The sequence below is a fragment of the Tamandua tetradactyla genome, chromosome 14 (genome assembly GCF_023851605.1).
Source record: "Tamandua tetradactyla isolate mTamTet1 chromosome 14, mTamTet1.pri, whole genome shotgun sequence".
In the NCBI taxonomy this organism is placed as follows: Eukaryota; Metazoa; Chordata; class Mammalia; order Pilosa; family Myrmecophagidae; genus Tamandua; species Tamandua tetradactyla.
Window position 1 is genome coordinate 52,982,234 of NC_135340.1, and position 23,422 is coordinate 53,005,655.

The following is a 23,422-nucleotide window of genomic DNA, read 5'->3' on the forward strand; positions in this document are numbered from 1 at the left end:
AATACAAATTTTGCACTAAATAAACATCTCTCCCTTTGGTCTCACACAGAAGTTGAAGTTTTAAAATATGGACCATATCATCCTTTACTCTGTATTCTGATTTACCTTAGTCCTGTCCAGATCAGCTTCATTGATGTCTCTAGTTGAAGTATGATTACTCTTTTTACCCTTTTCAACAGTTGCTGTATGGGATAATGCTGACTTTCATATCTTCAGTGCTCTAACTCTGAGTTTCAGTCAGTCTGGTTTTATTTCCTGGGTAATACACTTGTACAAAATAAACTATTCTACACCTATCAATACATGCAGTTACAATATGACATTAATGCAAACAAGGGCATAGGGTGAAACCCAGATGAAACTGTTAGCTCTTCTCCTTTACCCAAATGGACTGTATTTTTAACCCTAACCAGCTACACTACAAGTATAAAATGTATCCAATTAAAAAGACATATCAGGTAAAAAAAAAAAATAATAATGGATGTATCAGCACTAAACTATCAGCAATGGAAGAGCAACTTGAGATACATAATATTTCAATAAGTACATCAAGGGCAGGATTCGTCTGTCTTATCACAATGCTGAGCCCATAGTGAGCACTAACTAAATACCTGTCAAATCAATGAGCAGAAACATTTCTTTCCTTTTCTAGACATAGAGCAGTTTCTCACCCAGGGGTAAATCATCCATCCTGCAGGGGACATCTGGCTGTGTGACTGCCATACCTGGGACACGGGTGCTTCTGGCATCAGGTGGGTAGAGGACAGGACAGCTCCCCACAACAAAAATGATCTGCCCAAAATGTCAATAGTGTCAAGGTGTAGAAACCCTGCTCTACAACTTTCTGTTAAATAAGAAATCCATATAGAATGCACAGCTCAGGGCCTCAAAAACTGTTAGCTGCTATCATTATCATCACCACTACCACCACCACTTTACTCTGAACTAAGGCTGAAATGTTTTTGTTTGCCTGACTTGCATTTGACATAGTAACCTGAGGTCCACGCACCTACACAGTCTACTGCATATCCTTCCACATTTGCCATCATAAAGCTTTTGAGAAAACAGGACCCATGGATGAGGCACCCACAGCTCTGGGACTACTGCAGCCACATCCACTCAGCGAAAGAGACTTGAAAACAAGAAATAATAACCATGCAAAATATCTGCAAGAAGGACACCTCCACCATCACATAAATGTATGTTAAAAATAAAAAGTGGAGGACTTCCAGGAAGATGGCAGAATGGGGTAGGCTGAGTTCACTCCTGCTCTACTGAACAAGCACAGAGGTGACAGAAGAACAACTGGGACAGCAGTTCCAGGGTATGAGTGATGGAGGGACCTCTATACTATATAGGGAGGACCTGGATGAAAAAGCAGAGAAATTATGATTCAGAGGATGAGTTGAGTTTATCTGCACCTGGAGCAGGCTGCAACTTGCAAGCCGGAGTAGGAGCCGAAGGAGCAATGCATTCTTGAAGTCTCATCACCATATCAGCTTGAGAGATCTTCCCTTTTGGCTCCAAAGCTGGGAGCCCTTATGGTAACCCAGAACCCAAGAAACTTGGTATACCTATGCACGGTCACTGTGCTGCAGTACACAGTGCCTATACCCCACTCCTGAGGCAGGGTTATCTAGGCACCTGGTTAGGGCTGAGATTGAGGGTCCCTTCCGTTGGGAGCTGGAGGGACACATAACTAAACTGATCTGACAACCGGTCTGTGAAAGAGACTCCCTGGGCCTTGATGCTTCTATCCTTTTGCCACAGAGGCCTGAAGTGCTTATGGCGTGCATGCGTGGAAGAGCAGGGATATGGGAGTGAGCCACACTGCACCACCAGGTACTCCCCAGCTGGCTGTGGACAAGGGTAGTTGAAATTCTCAGTCCCCAGCCCAAGGTCATTCCATGTGGGAGCATGGGGACCACCAGACCTATCACGTTCACAAGCAGATTCTCTGCTGACGTGCACATTGCCCACCTCCCAACTCCAGGGCTGACAGCTTTTAGCACACACAGAGACCTGCAGCCTTGGCTGGAATCCCACCTGGTTGGGTCCTGGCCCAACCAGCTGACTTAGTCTGGGCCTGAGGGGAAGAGGTGACCCAAGAGCACCATCAGCTGGAAAGATGCAGAAAGTTAAGTCTGGCAAACTGCCTTTCTGTATAGCTTTTAACAGATCTCAATTAGAGTTGCGTCTTCTGCATAAGGTCCTGGGCAGGGAATTAACTGGCAAACCAAATGCAAAAGGAGACCTTCAATGCAAACCTAAGCACTACAAAATCGTAGATGAGTGAAAGAAATCAACTTTCAAAATAACCTTGTCTAGATGGCAACAGAAGAGCAAAAAGAAGAATTAGAAAGAATAAATAGAAAAATAGCAGATCTTACAGAAATGAAAGATACTACAGATCAAATTAAAAACATACTAGAGACACACAACAGCAGATTTGAAAAAGCAGAAGAAAGAATAAGCAAACTAGAGACAGAACAACTGAATGCAAATGCACAAAAGACAAATGGTAAAAAAGATGAAATAATTTGAATAGGTTCTTAGGGAAATGATAGACAACATGAAGTGCACAAATATAAGAATCATTGGTGTCCCAGGAGGAGAAGAGAAGATTAAAGGGCTAGGAAGATTATTTGAGGATATAATTGGGGAAAACTTCCCAACCCTTCCCAGAGAAACCCAAAGAACTCAAAACAGAATAAATTCAAATAGACCCACTCTAAGACAAATACGAATCAGACTGTCAACCGCTGAAGAAAAGTCAAAAATCCTAAAATAGCAAGAGAAAAGCAATTCTTCATATACAAGGCAAGTCATGTAAGATTAAGTTCAGACTGCTCAACAGGCACCATGAAGGTGAGAAGGCAGTGGTATGATATTTTTAAGATTCTGAAAGAGAAAACTTTCCAGCCAAGAATTCTTTATCCAGCAAAGTTGTCCTACAAAAGTGAGGGAGACATTAAAATTTTTCACAGACAAACAAATGCTAAGAGAATTTGCTAAGAAGAGACCAGCCCTATAAGAAATTCGAAACCACAAGAGTCCACACTGCCAGGGACCTTTGGAAATGAAGAAAGAATATGTCCCCAGGGGAGCTTCATGAATCCAGAAGCCTGGAGAGAAAGCTAGCAGATATCACCATGTTCATCATGTACCTTTCCAGATAACAGAGAAACACTGAACTTCATCAGCCTTTCTTGAGTGAACATAACCCCTTGTTGGTGCCTTAATTTGGACATTTTCACGGCCTTAGAACTGTAAACTTGCAACTTAATAAACTGCCCTTTTTAAAAGTCATTCCATTCCTGGTATATCACATTTTGGCAGCTTACTAACACAATGGGTATATGGAAAAAACTGCTTATTGCATGCTATGGTCTATATTTAACAGGAATACATCACTAGTACCACAATACTAGGAGTAAATAATTGGTGTGTGTGGGGGGGGGGGCGGATAGGAACAAGAGTTAAGGGGAGTTTTGTATTCTTTTTTTTGGTGTAGGTGTGTCTATCTGGTGATTTTTCTCTTTGGAGGAATAAAATTGCCTGAAACTGAGTGACAATTGTACAACTAAGTAAGAATACTGTGAAACATTGTTTATTCTGGATAGAATATATGCTATATGAATATATCTCAACAAAATCTGCAGATTCTAAATAAGTAAATAAGCTGAAAGATTCAAGTGCTAGAGAAAATGTGGGGAGAGAGGCCTGCCTATCCCATGTCAGCAAGGTAGCAGAATGGGGCAGCTGCTCCGGAGAAGAATGCAGTGGATCCCCAGCAGACTAAATACAGTGTCACCGTGTGGTTAGGCAATCTCATTACTGAGAATATACTCGAGAGAACTGAAAGCTGGGACTCAAACAGAAATTTTCACACTGATATTTATGAAGACATTCTTCAGGATGCCCAATGGATGGAGGTGGCTGAAGGGTAAGTGGACTGAGATGCAGAATGGCAAACCGTGGTTTATACACATGATGGGATATTGTGCAGTTACAGAAAGGAACGAAGTCATGAGGCATGCAATGAGGTGAATGAACCATGACAACATTATGTTGAGCAAAATAAGCCAGAAACAAAAGAACAAATATTGTATAGTCTCTTTTAGAAAATACTTTTAAAAAATTGGGGCCTCGATAAGTGTTACTTTTAAATTCTGAAATGTTGTATTATATATGTATAACCTGGTATTTTTCTGGAACTTTGGGTCCCTTATGACACTTAAGACACAGAGCTGGAGTTCTGCAGCTCTGAAAGTCAGCATTCCTACATACAGCAACTGTTAAAGAAGCCGAAAAAGAGATCAGACTTCAATTAGAGATAAGAAGGAGGCAATCTGGTTGGGACTAAGATAAATCAGAATACAGGGTAGAGCTTAATGCTCATATTTAGAACTTTACCTACTGCATGAGACCAAAGGAAGAGAACTTTATTTTGTCCAAAACCTAAATTTTCCATGGCACATAATCTAACTTAAACTGCTGGCTAGTTCAGTTAAACTAAACACATGGAGCCTAGATTTGGGAATGAGGTCTTGCAATTCCATGCAGCTTAGTGTAATACTCCCAACATTCCAGAGTATGTTGGGGAGATAATTAAAAAGTATTGGCAAATGTTCATTTCCCAGTGCCTGCCCACGTTAAAAAAAAAAAAAAAAAAAGCATTGGCAAATGGAGTGCTGCAGTCCTCAAAGTTAACATAGCTATATACAATAACAGAGTAACTGAAAAAGAGATCAGGGCTCAATTAGAATTTAAAACAAAGCCAACCTGGCTGGGGCTAAGGTAAATTAGAAGGCAGGGTAAAAGATGATTGTGCATGTACTCTAGACCTTCACCTACTGTGTGAGAACAAAAGCAAAGAGGTTTATTATGTCTAGAACCAAAATTTTCTGTAACACACAATCTAAATCAACCTGCCTGGATAGCTAATTTAAACAACCCAAACTCCTGGAATTCAGAATGAGAACGAGGCCTTGTAATTCTGTATAGCTTAATCTAATACCTGGATACTAATGTATCCATAATACGCTAATCATAAAGAGTATTAGTAGAGCTGCTTGAAGGTCCAAAGGAGAGGAAAAAAAAAAATATATATATATATATATTTGCTTTTTTAATAGTGTAACTATTAAAATTTCCCATATGGAAAACCCCAGACACCCTCTCAACCATTGGGGACTCCCAGGAAAATAGGCCAAGCCCTTGATTTTGACTCTTGCCCTTATGAACTTATTTCTGTAGTGGCAAAGCTAAGACTACATATAATGAGGCCTAAGAGTTGCTTCCAAGAAATCTCTTTTGTTGCTCAGATATGGCCTCTCTGTAAATCCAACTCTGCAAAGAAAATCATTACTCTCTCCCATATGTGAGACATGACATCCGGGGGTGAAAGTCTCCCTGACAATGTGGAGCATGGCTCTCTGGGATGAGTCTGGCCTTGGCAACGTGGGATCAACAATGCCTTCTGGACCAAAACGGGGAAAAGATGTGTAATAAAATAGGGCATCAGTGGCTAAGAGAGATTTACTAGAGTCAAGAGACTATTCTGAAGGCTAGTCTTATGTAAGCTTCGGGCAGATAGTGCTAACTGCCATGGTTTGCTAACCCCCAACCAACATCACTCCTTGACTCTTAAGAACACCTAAGGCTTGAACTGAGACTCTGTAAAGGTTTCATGCATTAAGTTTGCCTTCCTGGAACATATAATTCTCAGAGGGTTCCTACGTCAGATAAATCCCGAAACTCAGAGAAACAAACCTCTCCAAGATTATCAATTAATTTCTTCTCCCTTTCTTCTACTGTGAACACCCCTTCTCAACACACACACACACAAAAGAACAGGCATTGTCCAAAGATCCCTATAAACTGGGGGAAGGATTAAAGGAGAAGGAGGAGCTATAACAGAGAACATGGGACTTCACAAATGAGTATGGCTGCTGAATCATTATATTAATAGTCCTTCTAGCCTCCAGTGTTTTGGAGCAGCTAGAAGGAAAAATCTGAGATGGTGGAATGCTAGTTCATGACAAACTCTGGGATCTGTTCTACAACTACTTGGTGGAGTGTGCTTTGAAATTTATTGCTTTTTCTTTGGTATATATGTTATATTTCACAATAAAAAATGTAAAAAACAAAAAGACAGTAATATCACCTCGCTAAATCAGTCTCAGATGCTGCACAGAAAAACTTTCCTGAGTTGCTAGGGACCCATTACAGCCAATAGGCCTCTCCAAAAGTAAATAAGAACTTGTGGCATAGACACTAGTCCAAAAGAAAATCTCAGACATCTTCCCAAATTGGGGCCGTTCTAGTGTCTGCTTCCAAAGACTAGATCATTTGGTTGATGTTTGCATCAGTTTCTTTAAATGAATATATTGCCAAGATGACAGCTGAAGCCTCTCTGATACTTTATTATAACCAGGAGAAATTTTCCTGAACGCTTTAATTTCATGTCATAAGAAAACCCAAAGTTTTACCTAAGATATCTATGAATTTCTATGCATTTACCATCTCAGGGTATTTAACAATTTGTGCTCTATCTTTCCCCCTGACATAGTCTTTTGCTCTTAAACTGGTTTCCATTAAGACAAAACAAAAAAAAACTAGCCACATTTAGACTTTTGTGATTTGGGGAGACTTTTCTGAAGATCTTATTGAGGAGCATGGGAATAGATCACTAGAGGAGCACCCAGCAATCCCCTATCATACTCATTTACCTCTCTCCTCTTTTGGTGCTCCCCCTCAGTCTCAGAAGTAAAGGCACTGGAGAGAATCTTGGTGAATGCTAAAGTTTATGACTATTCAGAAAAGGAATTTAGATGGGCTTCTGGTCCTGGCAACATGGAAGACTTTGTAACACAGCATCCCCACCCCACATCCCATCCAACCCCCGCTCCCAACACACACATGCTAAAAAAGACATGGAAATGACACACTTGAAAATAATAAAAATGTATCATCAAACCTGAAAGAAAAAATTGGGAAGCCTCAAAGAGGAAACTCTAAGGGAGTGCTAAAGTCTCCACCTGACCCACAGAAGGGAACTGGCCTACATCTCAAGGACCTGGAGGCTGGGGTTTAAATGCCCAGTGGAGAATAGGTGAAGCTTGGAGCTAGAAATGAGGCTCTTGAATAAATCTGGGCCCACCCTAGACTGCCCAAAATGACAAAGGGTCTAGAAAAACTCCACCCATTGGCAGGAAAAAGAAGAAAATTTACTGTCAGACCAGAGGTCTGAGTATTCTCCCATGAGAAAAAAAAAACAAAAAACAAGATTACACCAAGCATGGGTGTGGAAATCCCAAATCAAGAAATTAAATATATAATTTAGTCCTGAACTGGTAGAATCCCTGAGGCTTTGGTAGAAATGAGTTCAAAACTGATATATAGGGAAACATCCAGCCCCCAGTACGCAAAATTCCCGTAGGGTAAAAAATACCACTAAAGGACACTCACAACAACATAGAACTAAAATAATAGATTATAATAATTTGGAAATGGGAGAAAGTGATTAGAATTCAAGTATCTAAGGTCCTTGAACTTCAGGAAAAGGATAAAGATGTGATTAACTTTGTAATTTGTCAAATCAAATGCGCAGGTTAAAATTTAAGGGATACTACTGAAAGATTAGATGTAAATTTAAGCCTTCTAAATCTATAGTAGCAAAAAAAATTTAAAAACGAAGAGGGCGGTGCGATGGTGGTTCAGCAACAGAGTTCTCGCCTGCCATGCCAGAGACCCAGGTTCGATTCCCGGTGCCTGCCCATGTAAAAAAAATAAAGAAATAAAATAAAGAAAACTTGATAGATACAACAGAAAAGATTGAAATGAGAATAGGGTGATATCTTAGACAAGCCTCTCAGTCTCTCTGAAATTCAGTTTTCTCATCCCTAAAATGGGATAAGACCACCTGCATTGTAAAGGGTAGATCAGTTGAAGGAGCTGACAGATACAAAGCACTAGTAGCATAGTGCCTGGCACTTCACAGATATGCATTAAATGGTGGCTCTCATTTGCAGAGAAAGACATTTTTGAATACTAAAAATCCATCATCAACTATAGAGCTGTACTCCAGTAGCCATGTTTCTTGAAGTTGATTGTATAATGATATAGCTTTTGCAAAGTGACTGCGTGATTGTGAAAACCTTGTGTCTGATGCTCCCTTCATCTACGGTATGGATAGATGAGTAACAACTATGGATAAAAAATAAACAAATAATGGGGGAACAAAGGTTAAAAATAAATTGAGTAGATTGAAATACTAGTGGTCAATGAAAGGGCGGGGTAAGGGGTATGGCATGCAAGAGTTTTTCTTTCTTTTCTTTTTCCTTCTTTTGCTGAAGAGATGCAAAAAATGATCATGGTGCTGAACACACAACTATGTGATGATATTGTAAGCCACTGATTGTACACCATGTTAAGAATGTTTGTATATCAAGAATGTTTGTATGTTAGTTGTTTACAATAAAAACATTAACAAAAATAAATAAATGAAAATAAAAAGCCATCATCATTTCTGTTTGTTACAAGATGATTAAGATTGGCCACCCAATCTCTTTTATTAATTTCATGGATCTTAAACTTCAAAGTGATTGATGTTCCACTGAAAATAACACTATATTAAGAAAAAAGCAACACTCACCCAATGATAAGTATGAATGAATGAACAATGGAGTAAATACACGCTTTTCACAGCAGATGAGAGGATAAGCAATGAAAAGAGCTGAGACAGAGGATTTTACAATAAAAGCTTCAAGTTCTGGTAAAGGCAGGGGTTCAAGCCGATGAGCTTCAGGCTGTCCTTGGCCAAGAAACAGCTTCTCCAGCATTGCCAAGAAGGGGAACACAGGCACAGTTTCCTCCCCTGCCATGGGTGCTTCAAACGCTTTCCCCTTTATGCGCTGCTATGTCTCCTGTGAAGGGGAACGGAAGCAAGGGTGAGTGCTCCAGTGTCTAGAGGAGAAATTGAAACACAAAGGAAGTTAAATGACCAGCTTGGATTGTATTCAGGATCGGTGACAAATATTCCCAATTTGGTACTTTTTCCTCCAGATTTCTCACCCTCTGCTATCTGAATTTTGGAATATCTGTTCAGAAAATGATTTAGTTTATAAGTTACTTTCTTAACAGCTGTCAATTACTACAGTAGGATGTCAGATCCGCCTCCTGTGGTTGGCTAAATCAGAGCAATAGAAAAGAAGGAGGCCTGAGAGCTGGTAATACCTGCAGGCCTGCTCTAGCCTGGATAAGAGAAGCTGATCAAGGCCTGTGCGCCCACAGGGATTTTAGGATGATATTTCTCTGACCAGAAGTTTTAACTACAGCTGAACACACAGCTCTACTTGCATCAAAAAAAGCCAGGCTGATTCTGAGAGGCACTTCTGTGAATATTTACATTCTGTTTTTACAACTTTCCCAATGCTTAAGTCCTACCTGAAAATGAAACATAAATTCTATTTTTAATTATTACAGTATCAGGCACCTTGGAATAATCTAGTAATCAGCACTATTTAGAAAGCAAGAACCACGTGGAATACTAAAGAAGAAGCGGTGATTATCAAGAGGAACAGAAGCTCTCCTAAGGGGGTTTTGACATAGATTGCAAGCATTCTGTTCCATTATGGCCTATAAATCTCTAAAATATCCCAGGAATTCTAATGCATCAGCAAACTGTAACTGAATGAAGCCAGTGAACTCTAGATGGAAAGCCACCAAACACCTTCCTAATCCAAAAAAAAAATAAATAAAAAATCCATGTAATCATGACAACTAGCAAAACTGGTCAACCATGATATAATGTAGCCATTGGTAGTAAATATTTTCAGGAACTATGTAGTATATGGTTACTTTAACTACAGTATAAAGAGTTTTTTAAATGATCTAATTATAAAATTATAGTTTCATATCAGCATGACTAAGAAACTTTACTTTTAACAAGGCTGTGCAAAAGAAATCTCTCTTTTAAAAAAAGATTTGAGACAATACTCATTTAACATGCGGCACTCTTTATATGAGAGATAAACGGTGTACCCAGCAGGAAATCCGACATTAATTCAAATCAAAGAGATATCAGTTAGCTGTCAGCTGGAGAGCTTTTAGTATTTCAATCCAGACATTTCTCAAAAATATTAAAAGATGTGCTTTACAAAGGAAGCAGCGACTGCAAATCAAACCTTAACAAGCTAACTGTTTCAGAATGTTAGATTCAACAAGAACTATCAGCCCTAATCCTGTATCTTTTAACAAGATGAAGCACCAAGTACCAAGGCTGAGACCCTCAGGCCTTCTCCCTCTGTTCTAGGTATTTGTTTAGGACACTTTCTTCCTCTCGGGCCCCTCAGGAACTTGCCGCTCCACAGTGGCCTTCGGACTGACTGCTGACCAACTTGGCTAGTCTCCATTTCTTGCCCTGTCACTGCCCTCGGAATGAGAGGTGTGACTCTCGGTGTTGGACTTGCCCTACTCTTCTGTGTTCATTGCTTATTCCCCCTAGTTCTTCTGGTAATTATAGTACCTAACCTCACCCCTTCAAACACACACACCACACAGGAGCTGTGAATCTGAAACTAAGCCTATTTCCATATTGTTTAATCTAAACGTTCACTAGCACAATACAAAATCAAAGATCAAAAACCAGAAATTGTTCCTTTCACTGAAAATGTAAAAAGCTTTACCTATGGGAGTAAAAGGAAGGAACTTTTGATCATGACATCCTACCTAAGGATATAAGTCGCGATGGCTTCCCTGTTAGGAAAAGCAGGTCTGTGGATCAGATTGCTGGCATCTGAGCTGGTTCATGTAAAAAACTACAGAGATGAAAATCATAAAGATTCTGAGAATCCTTTCCAAAGCCAATGGACCACTACAACTAGTTGCAGGTCACATATTTGCAACACTTCTATAAATAACCCATCTGGTCCCCCAGAAATGTAGTAATTATTTTGGTAAAAGCATTCATATCTGTTCATGTTTATTCAGTACAAATGAAGACACTAAATCATTCTGTGATCACCAAATTGGAGAGTTGACAGCTTTTGCCATACTTGAACAACATTTCTTATAGTAACATCTGTTCTTGGAAGGATATGAATAAAGTTGAAAATGCTGCCATTGTTTGTTTAAACTTTGTAAGTTTCCTTAAAGATTTGAACAAAAACTTGAAGCAATAAAAAGCCATCACTTGTTCTTATCTAGGGCTATTCAATATCATAAGATATCACTTCTCCCAAATTAATATATAAATTTCATGTGAATCCCATAATAGAATCTGTAAATTTATTTTATTCTGGAATTAGATAAGTTGATTTTAAAGTTCATATGAAAAAAAATAAACAATCCTTAAGAATAAGGAAATTTCTGAATAAGAAGAATAACGTGGGAGTAGTCTACAGCTATTAAAACATCCTACGAAGCTTCTTTGAGTAAAGTGATGGGACTGAGCCTAAATAGATGAACCAATCAATGGAATAGAATAGAAAGGCAAAAAACAGATGAAGTACATTTGGAAATGTAGAATATGATAAAGATGGCATCTCAATTCATTGGGCAACAGAAGGAGTTTTTAATATCGGAGTTAGGACACCGGATAACATTTGGAAAAGATAACATTAGTTCCATGCTTCCCACCATACACTCGAAAAAATTCTAAATGGATCAGAGATGTAAATGTAAAAATGAAAGTATACAAATACTAAAAGAAAAAATGGTGAGTTAGGCATGGGAAAACATTTCTATGATTGAAAATCTAGATGCAATTAAAGATAAAATTGATAAATTTGACTGTAAAAATTTAAAAATATATATTCTGGTAAAAGAAAAATCTTAAGTAAAGCCAAAAAGTAAGTGATAAATTAGGAGAAAATAACTGCAATTTATTTCAAAAAGGACTTATCTCAATAATGCATAAAGAGATCCTAAAAATCTGAGAATAACACCAAAAACCCAAATGAAAAACACATAAAATAAAAAAAGAAGAAGAAGAACAAACATTCAAAGAAAAATAAAAGCAAAAAAAAAAAAAAAAGGCCAAATGACCCTTTAAAATATGGAGGGGGTGGGGGGCAGCAATGGTGGCTCAGTGGCAGAGTTCTCACCTGCCTTGCTGGAGACCTGGGTTCGATTCCCAGTGCCTGGCCATGTTAAAATATGTATATATATGGGGGAAATTCTTAACCTCATAATTAGAGAAAAGAAAATTAAAATTATATTCATGTTAAAATATATATATATGGGGAAATTCTTAACCTCATAATTAGAGAAAAGAAAATTAAAATTATATTCTAATTGTTTCTCACTTATATTGAAAACACATTGTTTTGGCAAGGCTGTGGAGAAACAGAAACTTTCTTACATTGCTGGTGGGAATGCAAAATGCTTTAACCTCTATGGAAGGAATATTTAACAAACTGACATGTGCACTGGCAACACTTTACAAAATTACATATGCACTTATCCCTTGACCCAGCAATTCCACTTCTGTGAATCCACCCAGAAGATGAACTTCCACAAAATACTTAAAAAAAAAAAATACAAAACAGTGGCAGATGATATTCTGAGATGAGACAACTTATTTGCAGGTGCTCTTTCTTGCCAGCTGACCCCAATCAGTCCCATAATCAATATGTGGGCTAGATGTCTAGATAAGTAGATCTACCAGCCACATGTTACGGTGCGAAAAGGTGCAATGTAACCACAGAAAGAGGCATCAGACTCAAACTGCGGTTCAGGCTCTGAATTTTGAGGATGAGAATAAGTTAGAGAAAGATGGGGAGAGGTGACAGCTCTTGCACAGGGCGGGAGGCCTGGAAAGCGTGTTCAGTTAGCAAACAGCTGGTCCAAGGAGAGGCTGGGGTGAGCCAGATGTGAAAGCCTGAGTCTGAACATAGCCCTGGTGTTCTAGTTTGCTAGCTGCTGGAATGCAATATACCAGAATCAGAACAGCTTTTAAAAAGGGGAATTTAATAAGTTGCTAGTTTACAGTTCTAAGGCTGAGAAAATGTCCAATTAAAACAAGTCTATAGAAATGTCCAATCAAAGGCATCCAGGGGAAGATACCTTGGTTCAAGAAGGTCAATGATATTCAAGGTTTCTCTCTCATCTGGAAAGGCACATGGCAAGCACATTCACAGTTTCTCTCTCGGCTGGAAGGGCACACAGTGAGGAAGGCATCATCTGCTACTTCCTCTCCTGGCTTTCTGTTTCATAAAGCTCCCCGGGAGGCATTTTCCTTCTTCATCTCCAAAGGTCAATGGCTTGTGGACTCTCTGCTCTCATGGCTATGTCGTTCTTCTCTGCTCTCTCCGAATCTCTTTCTTCAAAATGTTTCCTCTTTCACAGGACTCCAGTAAACCAATCAAGACCCACCCAAATGTGTGGAGACACATCGTCACCTAATCCAGTTTAACCACCACCCTTGACTAAATCACATCATCCAGGGAGATGATCTGATTACAGTTTCAAACATAAAGTATTGAATAGGGATTATTCTACCTTTATGAAATGGGATTTTGATTAAAACATGGCTTTTCCAGGGAACATACATCATTTCAAACCAGCACACTGGGTAAGCAGCTGAGTGAAATAATTGGCTGTGGATTTTAGAACGAATGGAGGGGAATGAGACAGAAACACGGTTAGCATCCCTTCACAAGGGATGACTAAGGCAGTGGCAAGAGAATAGATTCTAGAGGAGTATTTATGAGATCAGACTGCCAGAAAGGAAAAGATTCATAGTGAGAAGGGAAGCAGGGCTGAGAAGCCTGCAGTATCCTGACCACGCCTATGCCACTGGACACGGTCTATAATGAGTGATGAGAACTGTGGCATCTTTGCTAAAGTATTTCTGGAATAAGAGACAATTTGGGTGTCTAGGGGGAGCAATATTTTGTACGAGGTTTTAAGCCTCTTCCAATCTTAACTAGATTCTACCTATTTTCTCAGGCTGAACCAACCAAAACTTAGGCATTGATGCCATTTGCTGAATCGACAAATGAGATCTCACTAGAGAAGTGGGTTGGGGCTGTGGGGACCTCTCCACCATCCACAGAAGACCACAAATTGAACAGGGCACCAGAAAATAATGAATTGAGGTTTACACTGGCCTGAGGAGAGAGCTGTAGAAAGAACAACACAGAAGAAAGTACATCTGGGATAAGAACAGCTGTTCACCAAGTGGTGTCTTTGGGTTCTCAGAGTCGTTAGCACTTTATAGACACAATTTGACTGCTGTTTAGGAGAAAAGTGATCAATGTGGCCATCAGGACACAGTCTGTAGAAGGTTTTTCTTAGCAAAGACAACCCATAAACCAGCCTGAAAACAAACAGCACCTAGTATCAACACCAGCTACACCAGAGATTTTTAAAATCGAAAGCAATGGAGAAAACACGGTCTGAGGATTTTAGTATAGCATAGAAACAAGATACAAACTATGAATTTACAGCTTGGACACTTCTTCACTGGAGCTGGCACACTGCCACATCTTATCTAGGGCAGTGAAGGAAGTCATCCAAAGAGTAACAGTCTGTGCACACACAGTTTATAAAACTACTTTTCCAAAAGACTTGCTGTCATTCTTTGTTGGTCTTTTCTGGAACTCCAAGACAGAGACTTTATTTAAGACTTAGTGTCCTTAATTAGTGCTAACATAAGCCCATTAGCCCAGTGGTTACAATTAAACGTGGGACTTCAGCAAAGTTTCGGTTTCTGAACTGGTTTCTGGTCAGCTCGCCAGTCTTCCACACCGCAAGGGGCTACCTGGACGGCATCTGTGCCCACAGGAAGGGGCAAGGATGGCCAGGTGACAGTCTAACCCCCGTTCAGATGCCTGACCTTCATCTGAGTAACTTGTCTTCAGCAAAGTAACGGTTTTAGTTTTGTAAGAGCATGTGCGCTTTCCAGAAATGGGGACAGCCTGCTACTGAATTAAGTGCTCCTCAGATAGGCAACTCAGCCTTACAGACCATTTTCTGAGACTTCGGAGATTCCAAACACCCTGCGCATATGCTCTCCTCTTCATTCTGTTCAAGGAGCAGAACTGTCCTTCGCCCCATACTTCACTTCATTTTGCCACTAAAAAAAAAAAAAGAAAGAAAGAAAAGGGAAGGAACCCCTTTATGAGCATTTCATTTTGCAGTTTAGAGCCATAATTTTACTTTAGAGAGGGTTGTATCATAGGTATCTTGAAAAATACATAGGTTTGGTGAAATAAAAAGATCTGTACCTTTTCCTATGTAAAAATGATAAAAGGCAAAGTGGATATTCTCAGGTCTGGAATCCCAGACAACTCAGCAGCTGAAGGCACAAGTGGCAACAGAGGCAAGCTGTTTGTGGAACATCCCTGCCAGGCAATGGAAAAGAAACAGCTCAGTCACGATGTCGACCTCTGGCAGGTCCCTCGGCTCCTGGAGCTCCAGCCCTGAGCCATCAATCCTTCCAAACAGAGCCACTTGTCACAAGCTGTTTGCAGAGCAAGTCAGCAGGGCCAAATTGTACTTCTTGGTCCCTTCTTTCTTCTTCTCTTTCTTCCCCTCAACTTCATTTCATCCAACCTTTTCTTCTTCTTCTATTCCCTCCCTTCTTTTAGCACTCTTTTTTTTTTCTGGGGGCGGAGGCATGGTCCAGGAATTGTACCCAGGTCTCCCACATGAAAGGTCCAGGAATTGTACTCAGGTCTCCCGCATGAAAGGCAAGTATTCTACCACTGAACTACCCATGCACCCTAGTATTCTTTTTTATTACCACGGAGCACTTCTTGTTCAAAGGCCTATTGCCTCCCTGTGATAGCATAATATTAGTCCTTTACCCCAATCACATCTGAGTCTTGGAGATATTCCCTAACTAGCTCCACTTCTTCCAACTTTTGGGGACTTTCAAAACTTCCAAATAGCCTCCGTGCATGCAAAAAAAGTATATATCTTAGTCGTGGTGACAAATACGTAGGGTAATGATGCCACATTGGTGTACCTAGAATTATGTTCACACATTAGGGGTATATTCATTTCTTATGGCTGCTGTAACAAATTACCACAGAATTAATGGTTAAAAAGAAGAAGAACTGGTTACAGACTGTGCAACAGAACTAGATACAAAAACTCAAAAATGGACAGCACAATACTATCTAATTGTAATTATGTTAAAACCCTGAATGAAGCTGCATCTGAGCTATAGTTTTTTTTTGTTTGTTTGTGTTTTTTGTTTTTTTCCTTTTTTTATATATTTTTTTATTTTTTATTTTTATTATTTTTATTTTTTCTCTATATTATCATTCTATATCTTTTTCTGTTGTTTTGCTAGTTCTTTTCCTAAATCGATGCAAATGTACTAAGAAATGATGATCACACATCTATGTGATGATATTAAGAATTACTGATTGCATATGTAGAATGGAATGATTTCTAAATGTTGTGCTAGTTAATTTTTTTAATTAATAAAAATTTTTAAAAATAATAAACATATGCACCCTAAAAAAAAAAAAAAGAAAACCAACTTCTTATGATTAAATGAACATTTTGATTACATGCAACTTCCTTGGAAAAATGTCCATTCAAGTCTCTGACCCATTTTCAAATTGGGTTGCTTGCCTTTTTGCTGTTACATTGTAAAAGTTCTTTGTATTTTGTGGATATTAAACCCTTCTCTGATATATGGTTTGGAACTATTTTATCCTGCTCTGTAGATTGTCTTTTTACTTTCTTGATGATGTCCTTTGATGTACAAAATTTGATGAAGTCAAATTTTTCTTTTGAGTCATTTGCTGCTTGTGCACAATCTTCAATACTTAATCATTAAAATTCAAATAGAATTCATAGAACCCTTAAAGTATTGCCTAAAATAAATAAGTCTTGCCTTAAAAAAAAAAAAAAAAAGAAGAAGAACTTACTCTTTTACAGTTCTGGAGGATAGAAATATAAAATGAGTTTCACCAGCTAAAGTCAGGGCATCAACAGGGCTGGTTCCTGCAGAAGCTCTAGGGGAAAAATGGTTTCCTTACCTTTTCCAGCTGCTGGAGGCTGCCTGCATTCCTTGGCTTATGACCTTGACTTTGTATCATTCCAGACTCTTGGTTCCATTATCACATCCCTTCCTTCTAATCAAATCTCCTTTTGTCTCCCTCTTATAGGGCCATTTATGATTAAATTTAGGGGGCACCCAGGCAATACAGGATGATCTCCCCATCTCAAAATCTTTAATCACATCTGCAAAATCCCTTTTGCCATATAAGGTGACATTTACCAGTTCCAGAAATTAGGATGTGAAATACTGTGGAACTGAAGTAACTCCATCCATTCCTATTTCTATTTCTCATCCCTGGTGTACATACTCACTATAATCCTCTCCCCTTGAATGTTAGCGGGACCTGTGAATATAATAGTCATACCCGTGACTGCATTACATAATGCATGACTCCTTCATAGCAGATTGGAATGAGATTCTTCGCCGACTTCGAAGAAATAAGATGCCATTCTGGGTGAAATCCATGTCAATAGGACCTGAGGGAGCCGTCTAGGAGCTAGGATGACTTCTAGTTGATAGCCAAAAAGAAAAGGTAACTCCTGTCCCACAACTACAAGGAAATGAATTTTTCCAACAATCTGAATGAGCCTGTAAGGGATGCCAAGCCTGATACCTTAACTCACTCAGCCCAGTAAAACCCTGAGCAGAGAATCCAGACTCCTGACCCATGGAAACTCTAAAATAATAAGTTTGTGTTGTTGTAGAACACTAAGTTTGTGGCAATTCATAACTCAGTAATCGAAAACTAATGCAGTTGGCAAACATAGAATTTGAATGGGGGTTACATGTTTACCCGTAGGCAAAAATATTGGAAGGTCAAACGAACTATCTGAAATTATATGAAAAATACAGAACACCCATATGCATGTACAGCTAACTAAGGAATAAATCCATAACTTGTATCAGATTCTCAACGGGCCAGGGACTCATAAAAGATGAAGAATACTAAATTAGAGGTCTAATGGAACAGTTGAAAAACAACTTTTTTTGTATTTTTATTTTGAAATTCCCATCTGGCATGATATCAAGAGTAGGGATATCTCTGAAGAAAAACTGGAGACAAATAAACCATTCTTTGTTAATCACCTTCTAATTCTTGCCATCTAGGCTAAGGTAGAAAGTGGAGCTGTAGGAATATAACAAAGCATTTCTGCAGAGAGAAACACAGTGGCACAGCCCTTCCTTACTGCAGGTTTCACGGGCTTTTACAGTACCAATGCCCAACAGCCAGTGCCTACCATGTGCTGAAGTTATCTTCCTCCATTGTCACCTTGACCTAGCCCCCTTCCTAGTAATCTACTGTGGTTCCTCACCACTTTATGAATAAATGCTTCAAAACCTTTTTCCAACCTTCTCTGAGAGAATTTGAAGTCCTCTCCCTTCAACTCAAGAGTACTTGCATAAATTTTTCCCCCATTAGGATGACCCATGCCTGAAGGAAAAATACCTTTTATTACATGATTTCCTAGCAACCCAAAAAAGTCAACTGCCTGGGAATATAATCTATTGTGCTATGAATTTAAAGTACCTATATTCATCTGGTGTCAACACCATCATATATACTGAGTCCCGCTGAGTGACCCAAAAGCTAGAAAGGAAAGACACTTAGAAATAAGTCCTAGCATGGCACTGTAAATGAGACTGCTGTTAAATGGGTAAGGACTAATGAAGGTATAATTATTTTACCCAATTCAGCATTTATTTCCTGAGCACTGGCAAATATGCAACCCACTGAGTTAGACTCTATGGGGAACACAAAGATTCTTAAAACAAGTTCCTTACATTACCAAGTTTTGAATGTGATGTTGGTGGAGGCATGAAAACAACTCAGTGAACCCTTATTTTAAGGCAGGAATAAATCAGTTGAATAATAGAGATACAAACAGTATTATGGGAGAGAGGATGAAGTATGAAGTCTGACTTGGTGGACCCTGAGGAATGAGTAGATGAGGCTAGATGAGATGTTCCTTCCTAACTGAAGGAGCAATGTTGTCCAAAGGCAAAGAGAATGTGAAAGGAGTGTGATGTGTGCAGGGAGGGAACAAGTAAGTGTAGGGGCAGCATTGGCTGACAACCTGAATATCATAAGACATGAAGCTGGAAAGGTAGGATAGGATTCAACTATAAGAAGTCTCAATAGACAAAATTTATCCTTTAGGTAATGAGATGCCATGAAAGGACTTTTTGGGGTTGTTGTTGCTGCTGGTGGTGATGTGTGTGTGTGTGTGTGTGCTGAATCATGAGAGTAATAGAATCCAAACACTGTTTTAAGAATATAACTCAACAGTAGTCAAAGCAGCAAAAGATAAGAGAAATGAAAACCAGTTAGGAGTCTTCTATAATAATGCAGGTTCTGAGAGCTAACACTTATTTGACACAAAGCACTATACTTTCATTATTTCATTTAACCTTCAAAACAACAACATGGGAGAGAAACTATTACTAACCTCATTTTCTGGCTGAGAAAACTGAAACTTAGAGAAGTTAAGTAACTTGCTCAAAGCCATCAAGTTAATGAGTAGAAAATACCAGGTTTTCAAATCAGGTCTGACTCCTGAGCCCAAGCTTTTTTACTACATGGTATCTCAGGCGACAAGTTCTGGACTAGGGCAGAGGCAGGTGATGTGGGAAACATTGCTGGGGGAGAAGCAATTTGACTTGATGTATATTAGATCTGAGAATGAAGTAAGCAGAGAAATCAAATATCACTGAAAGTTTTCTGGCCCAGGTGTCTGAAGGGGAAAGTGTCATGAACCAAGAAGACAAGAGAACAGGACTGAAAACTCCAACACTGGCTGCAGCAAATGCAGTTACTGACTGAATCTGTGAATCTCATGGGGACTGTGGCTCATTTATTAGCACCTCATTTTAAATGAGCAGTCAAGCAGCCACAGAGTAAAGTTCTTTTCATTAATGGATATTTAGTGAAGGTAAAGTAGCTTCCTAGCAGGTTGACCAAGTGGAAAGCACGGACACCTGTATGAGCACCCTGCCCCACCATTAGCACCCAACCAATCCTTCACAGTGGTCATCCAGGCCATTTCCTTTGCATCCTATTCTCTTCTTGGTCCTCCTTTTGGCCAATCTATTCTTTAACCACATTTTTATTACCAAACAGAAAAGTGCAAAGCTAGAAGATAAAATTCAAACCTACCAAATTTGCTCCCTGTTAGTGATTCTGATTAAAGCTTTTTCAGGGCAGATAGTAAAATTACTGGGTAAAACGGTATCTGTGAAACCAACTAGCCATGCCTTTCCTAAAAGCTAACAAAATTAAGAAATCAAAATTTACTGCAAAAGGTTAGGTACCAAGAGGCTATTCACCAAGTGTTATAAGTTTGCAATCTCTAGATACATGTCCACCAAATAGGTATGTGATAATTTCAAAGTTTATCACAAGTCATCTTTCTCTTTTCTTTTCATTCATCTTCCTTAATACTGACTATATTTTTCCAAAATACCTGTGGTTATTAAGGAATAACTCCCCTCCCCCTCTTTTATGACCCTCCAAGAGTTAGCAACCCCTTAGGAGGTTTTATATATATATACATATATATATCAGATACCAATGGACTCCTCACAGAGATAATTTAGGGCTGAGAACAGTTCTAAAGCCTGTGAAACATCCATGGCTTGTTTCAAACATTTCGTCAGCAGCCTTTTCACCAGATCAAGCCTGTAAGTTCTCAAACTCCTTGCTCTCTCTTAAATGAAATTTGGCTCATTGGCATCCCTTTTAGTACAAACTGACTCCTTCTTGAGTAACTAAAGTTTTTCATTTCCTTTTCCTTCATTCTTGCCATTTATTGCTAACTACATAGGCAAGTAGTTTGCATGTGTTACATGATTTGCAATTTGTCCTTCAGAAACATTTTGTTGTCAAGTGATTCATCTCTTGCATACTTGCAGAATTCATCATTGTCTCATCACCTTTTATCATCCTTACTTTCTTAAGAGCCGGTAGGAATTGGGATAATAGAATACTTCTTCCTACCATCACTTTCAACTCTGTCACAATCTTGGCCAAATAGGCATCAATAAGAATATGTTTATAAAACCCCTAAAAATTAAGTACAAGCCCAGCAAACACTAGTCCACCATAGATAACAGAAAACAGATGTCAGTGTCCAACCAATATCGCCATCTGTTGGTGGCAGCCAGAGTTGACTCACTTTCGCTTGGGAACATGGCTTTGTTCCTATCCATCAAAGTGAGTAATTTTTTTAATGCAATTTTATTGAGATATTTTATATATTCACATACCACATCATCCAAATTATACAATCAGTGATTCACAATATCATCATATAGCTGTGCATTCGTCATCACAATCGATTTTTGAACATTTTCATTACTCAAAAAAAAGAACAAAAGTAAAAATAAGAGTAAAAAAGAACACCCAAAACGTCCCATGCCCCCTTCCTTCCCAAGTATTTATTTATCCTTCACCATTTTTTTTCTTACTCATCTTTCCGTACCCTGGACAAAGGGAGTATCAGTCACAAAGTTCTCAATTACATGATCACACCTTAAAAGCTCTATAATTATTCAATCATCTTTAAGAATCAAGGTTATTGGATTACAATTCAATAGTTTAGGTATTTCTCTCTAGCTACTCCAATAACTAAAAAACTTGGTTATTGGATATCTATATAATGCCTAAGAATAACCTCCAGAATGACCTCTCGGCTCTGTCTGAAATCTCCTCTTCTTATAAGAACACCAGGCTTATAGGATTAGGCCTCACCCCAGTCTAGTTTGGCCTCATCTTAATAACTTCAAAGATACTATTTTCAAACAAGTTCACATTCACAGGACCAGGGTTTAGGACTTAGCATGTGTTCTAGAAGACATGATTCAATCCATAACAAATTTAATTTATATTAATCAAGTTTATACTTTTACTTTTATTGCTATTATTAAGGTATGGCCTATCTAGCATCTTATGAAAACTAGGATTTTTTTCCTCACTTATGTTCTGGCAGGAAGTTTTCACAGTGGCGAGATAGTTGCCCTAAGAACATGTGGCTTACAGTATCTTTCGCCTCCTTAAGGTGGTCTTATTTAAAAAAAAAAAAAAAGTTACTTCTTCAGCTCACAAATACAGCCTTCTTTTCCAGTTCTACAGTTTGGCTGCTTTATGAGGTTAATTTTACTTAAATCTATTTTTCTTAAGACAATTAAAAGTCTCACAAGAAACCCAGTTACTGAGTCTAGCAGCTCCAAAAACACCTCATGGGAATCCATATTGGTCCCCAGTGCTATTTATATTCTCTCTTTCATTCTTTAGTCTGATGTCTCATTAGGCTTGGAGAGAACTCTTTATCAAAAAAGTTATTGTTACCAGGAAACATAAAAACAATCAGGAGAATAAATGCTAAGAACAGAATAGGTTTATTTTCTTCCCTTCCCTTCCAAAGAGCTATGTTCAAATGAATATCCTTGAACACACAACCACTTAAAATCACATTCATCCAGATTCACGCAAATCCAAATGTAGACAAACACAACAGATCTAAATGTAGACAAACATAACAGTTGCCCCCACAAATGCGAGCAAATACTTTTCTACATATTACTCCTCTTTATCAAATTAGCATCCACCTGTGAAGTCACAGGTGCACTAAACCCAGCCTCCCGGCTCCCAACTTCATGCTCTTTCCACTGTACATGAAGTATTTCCCTAATCAGGGTGTTCAAAAAAATGAGACAGCCATACTCTTCTTCACCACAAATACTTCTTGCCTTTAGTTATGCAACCACTTTAAGGCTTTTTGAATAATAAAACCCACTATTATACCAAAGAAGAGAATAAGACAAAAAGTTAATGACCAGAATGACAGTTGGGGAGGGTTGGCTGACTGAAGAGCCATCCTCTGAAGTCAGGTCAGCAAAGCACTCAAGAAACTCCTATATATTTAGGTTCTGGGACATGGTCCTTCCTGAATATCATAGATGGGGTAGAAATAAGAGCAGGCATTGTTGGATGTACACATACGTGGCTGTGCTTGCAAGATGGTCCAGCTTGGTGAAGATTGTGGTGAGAAGACATTGACCGCATAATGGCCCATAAGCACCACATATAATGGAAGAAACTAGGAACAAATGTAGTCAACCTAACATTTCTGAGCTGAAAGGGACCTGCTTTAGTTTCCTTGGCTGCTCAAGCAAAACCATGCAATGGGTTAGCTTAAAGAGTGGAAATTTATTAGCGCACAGTGTTGAGGCTGGGAAAAAGTCCAAATCATGGCATCATCAAGGCAATGCTTTCTTCCCAAAGAGTGGCATTCTGGGACTGACTGTCAGCAATCTTTGGTCCCTGGCTCCTCTGACACATGGCAATAATGGACATGGAGGCCCTCCTGGCCTCTCAGTTCTTTTCTGGTCCCACTG

General features: G+C 38.9%; 1 protein-coding gene across 3 annotated transcripts in view; it reads right to left on the bottom strand.

Moving 5' to 3' along the window:
* Window positions 1–23,422, bottom strand: part of GPR176 (G protein-coupled receptor 176) — a 141,782-nt gene that overhangs the window by 64,130 nt on the left and 54,230 nt on the right. The window contains exon 2 of one of the 3 annotated variants that reach the window (XM_077127428.1): window positions 8,660–8,930. The exons of the other annotated variants lie outside the window; for them this stretch is intronic. Coding sequence (XP_076983543.1) covers window positions 8,660–8,888 — 229 coding nt within the window. The 5' untranslated portion in view covers window positions 8,889–8,930. The remainder of the gene's footprint in view (window positions 1–8,659; window positions 8,931–23,422) is intronic. 3 annotated transcript variants of the gene reach the window in all.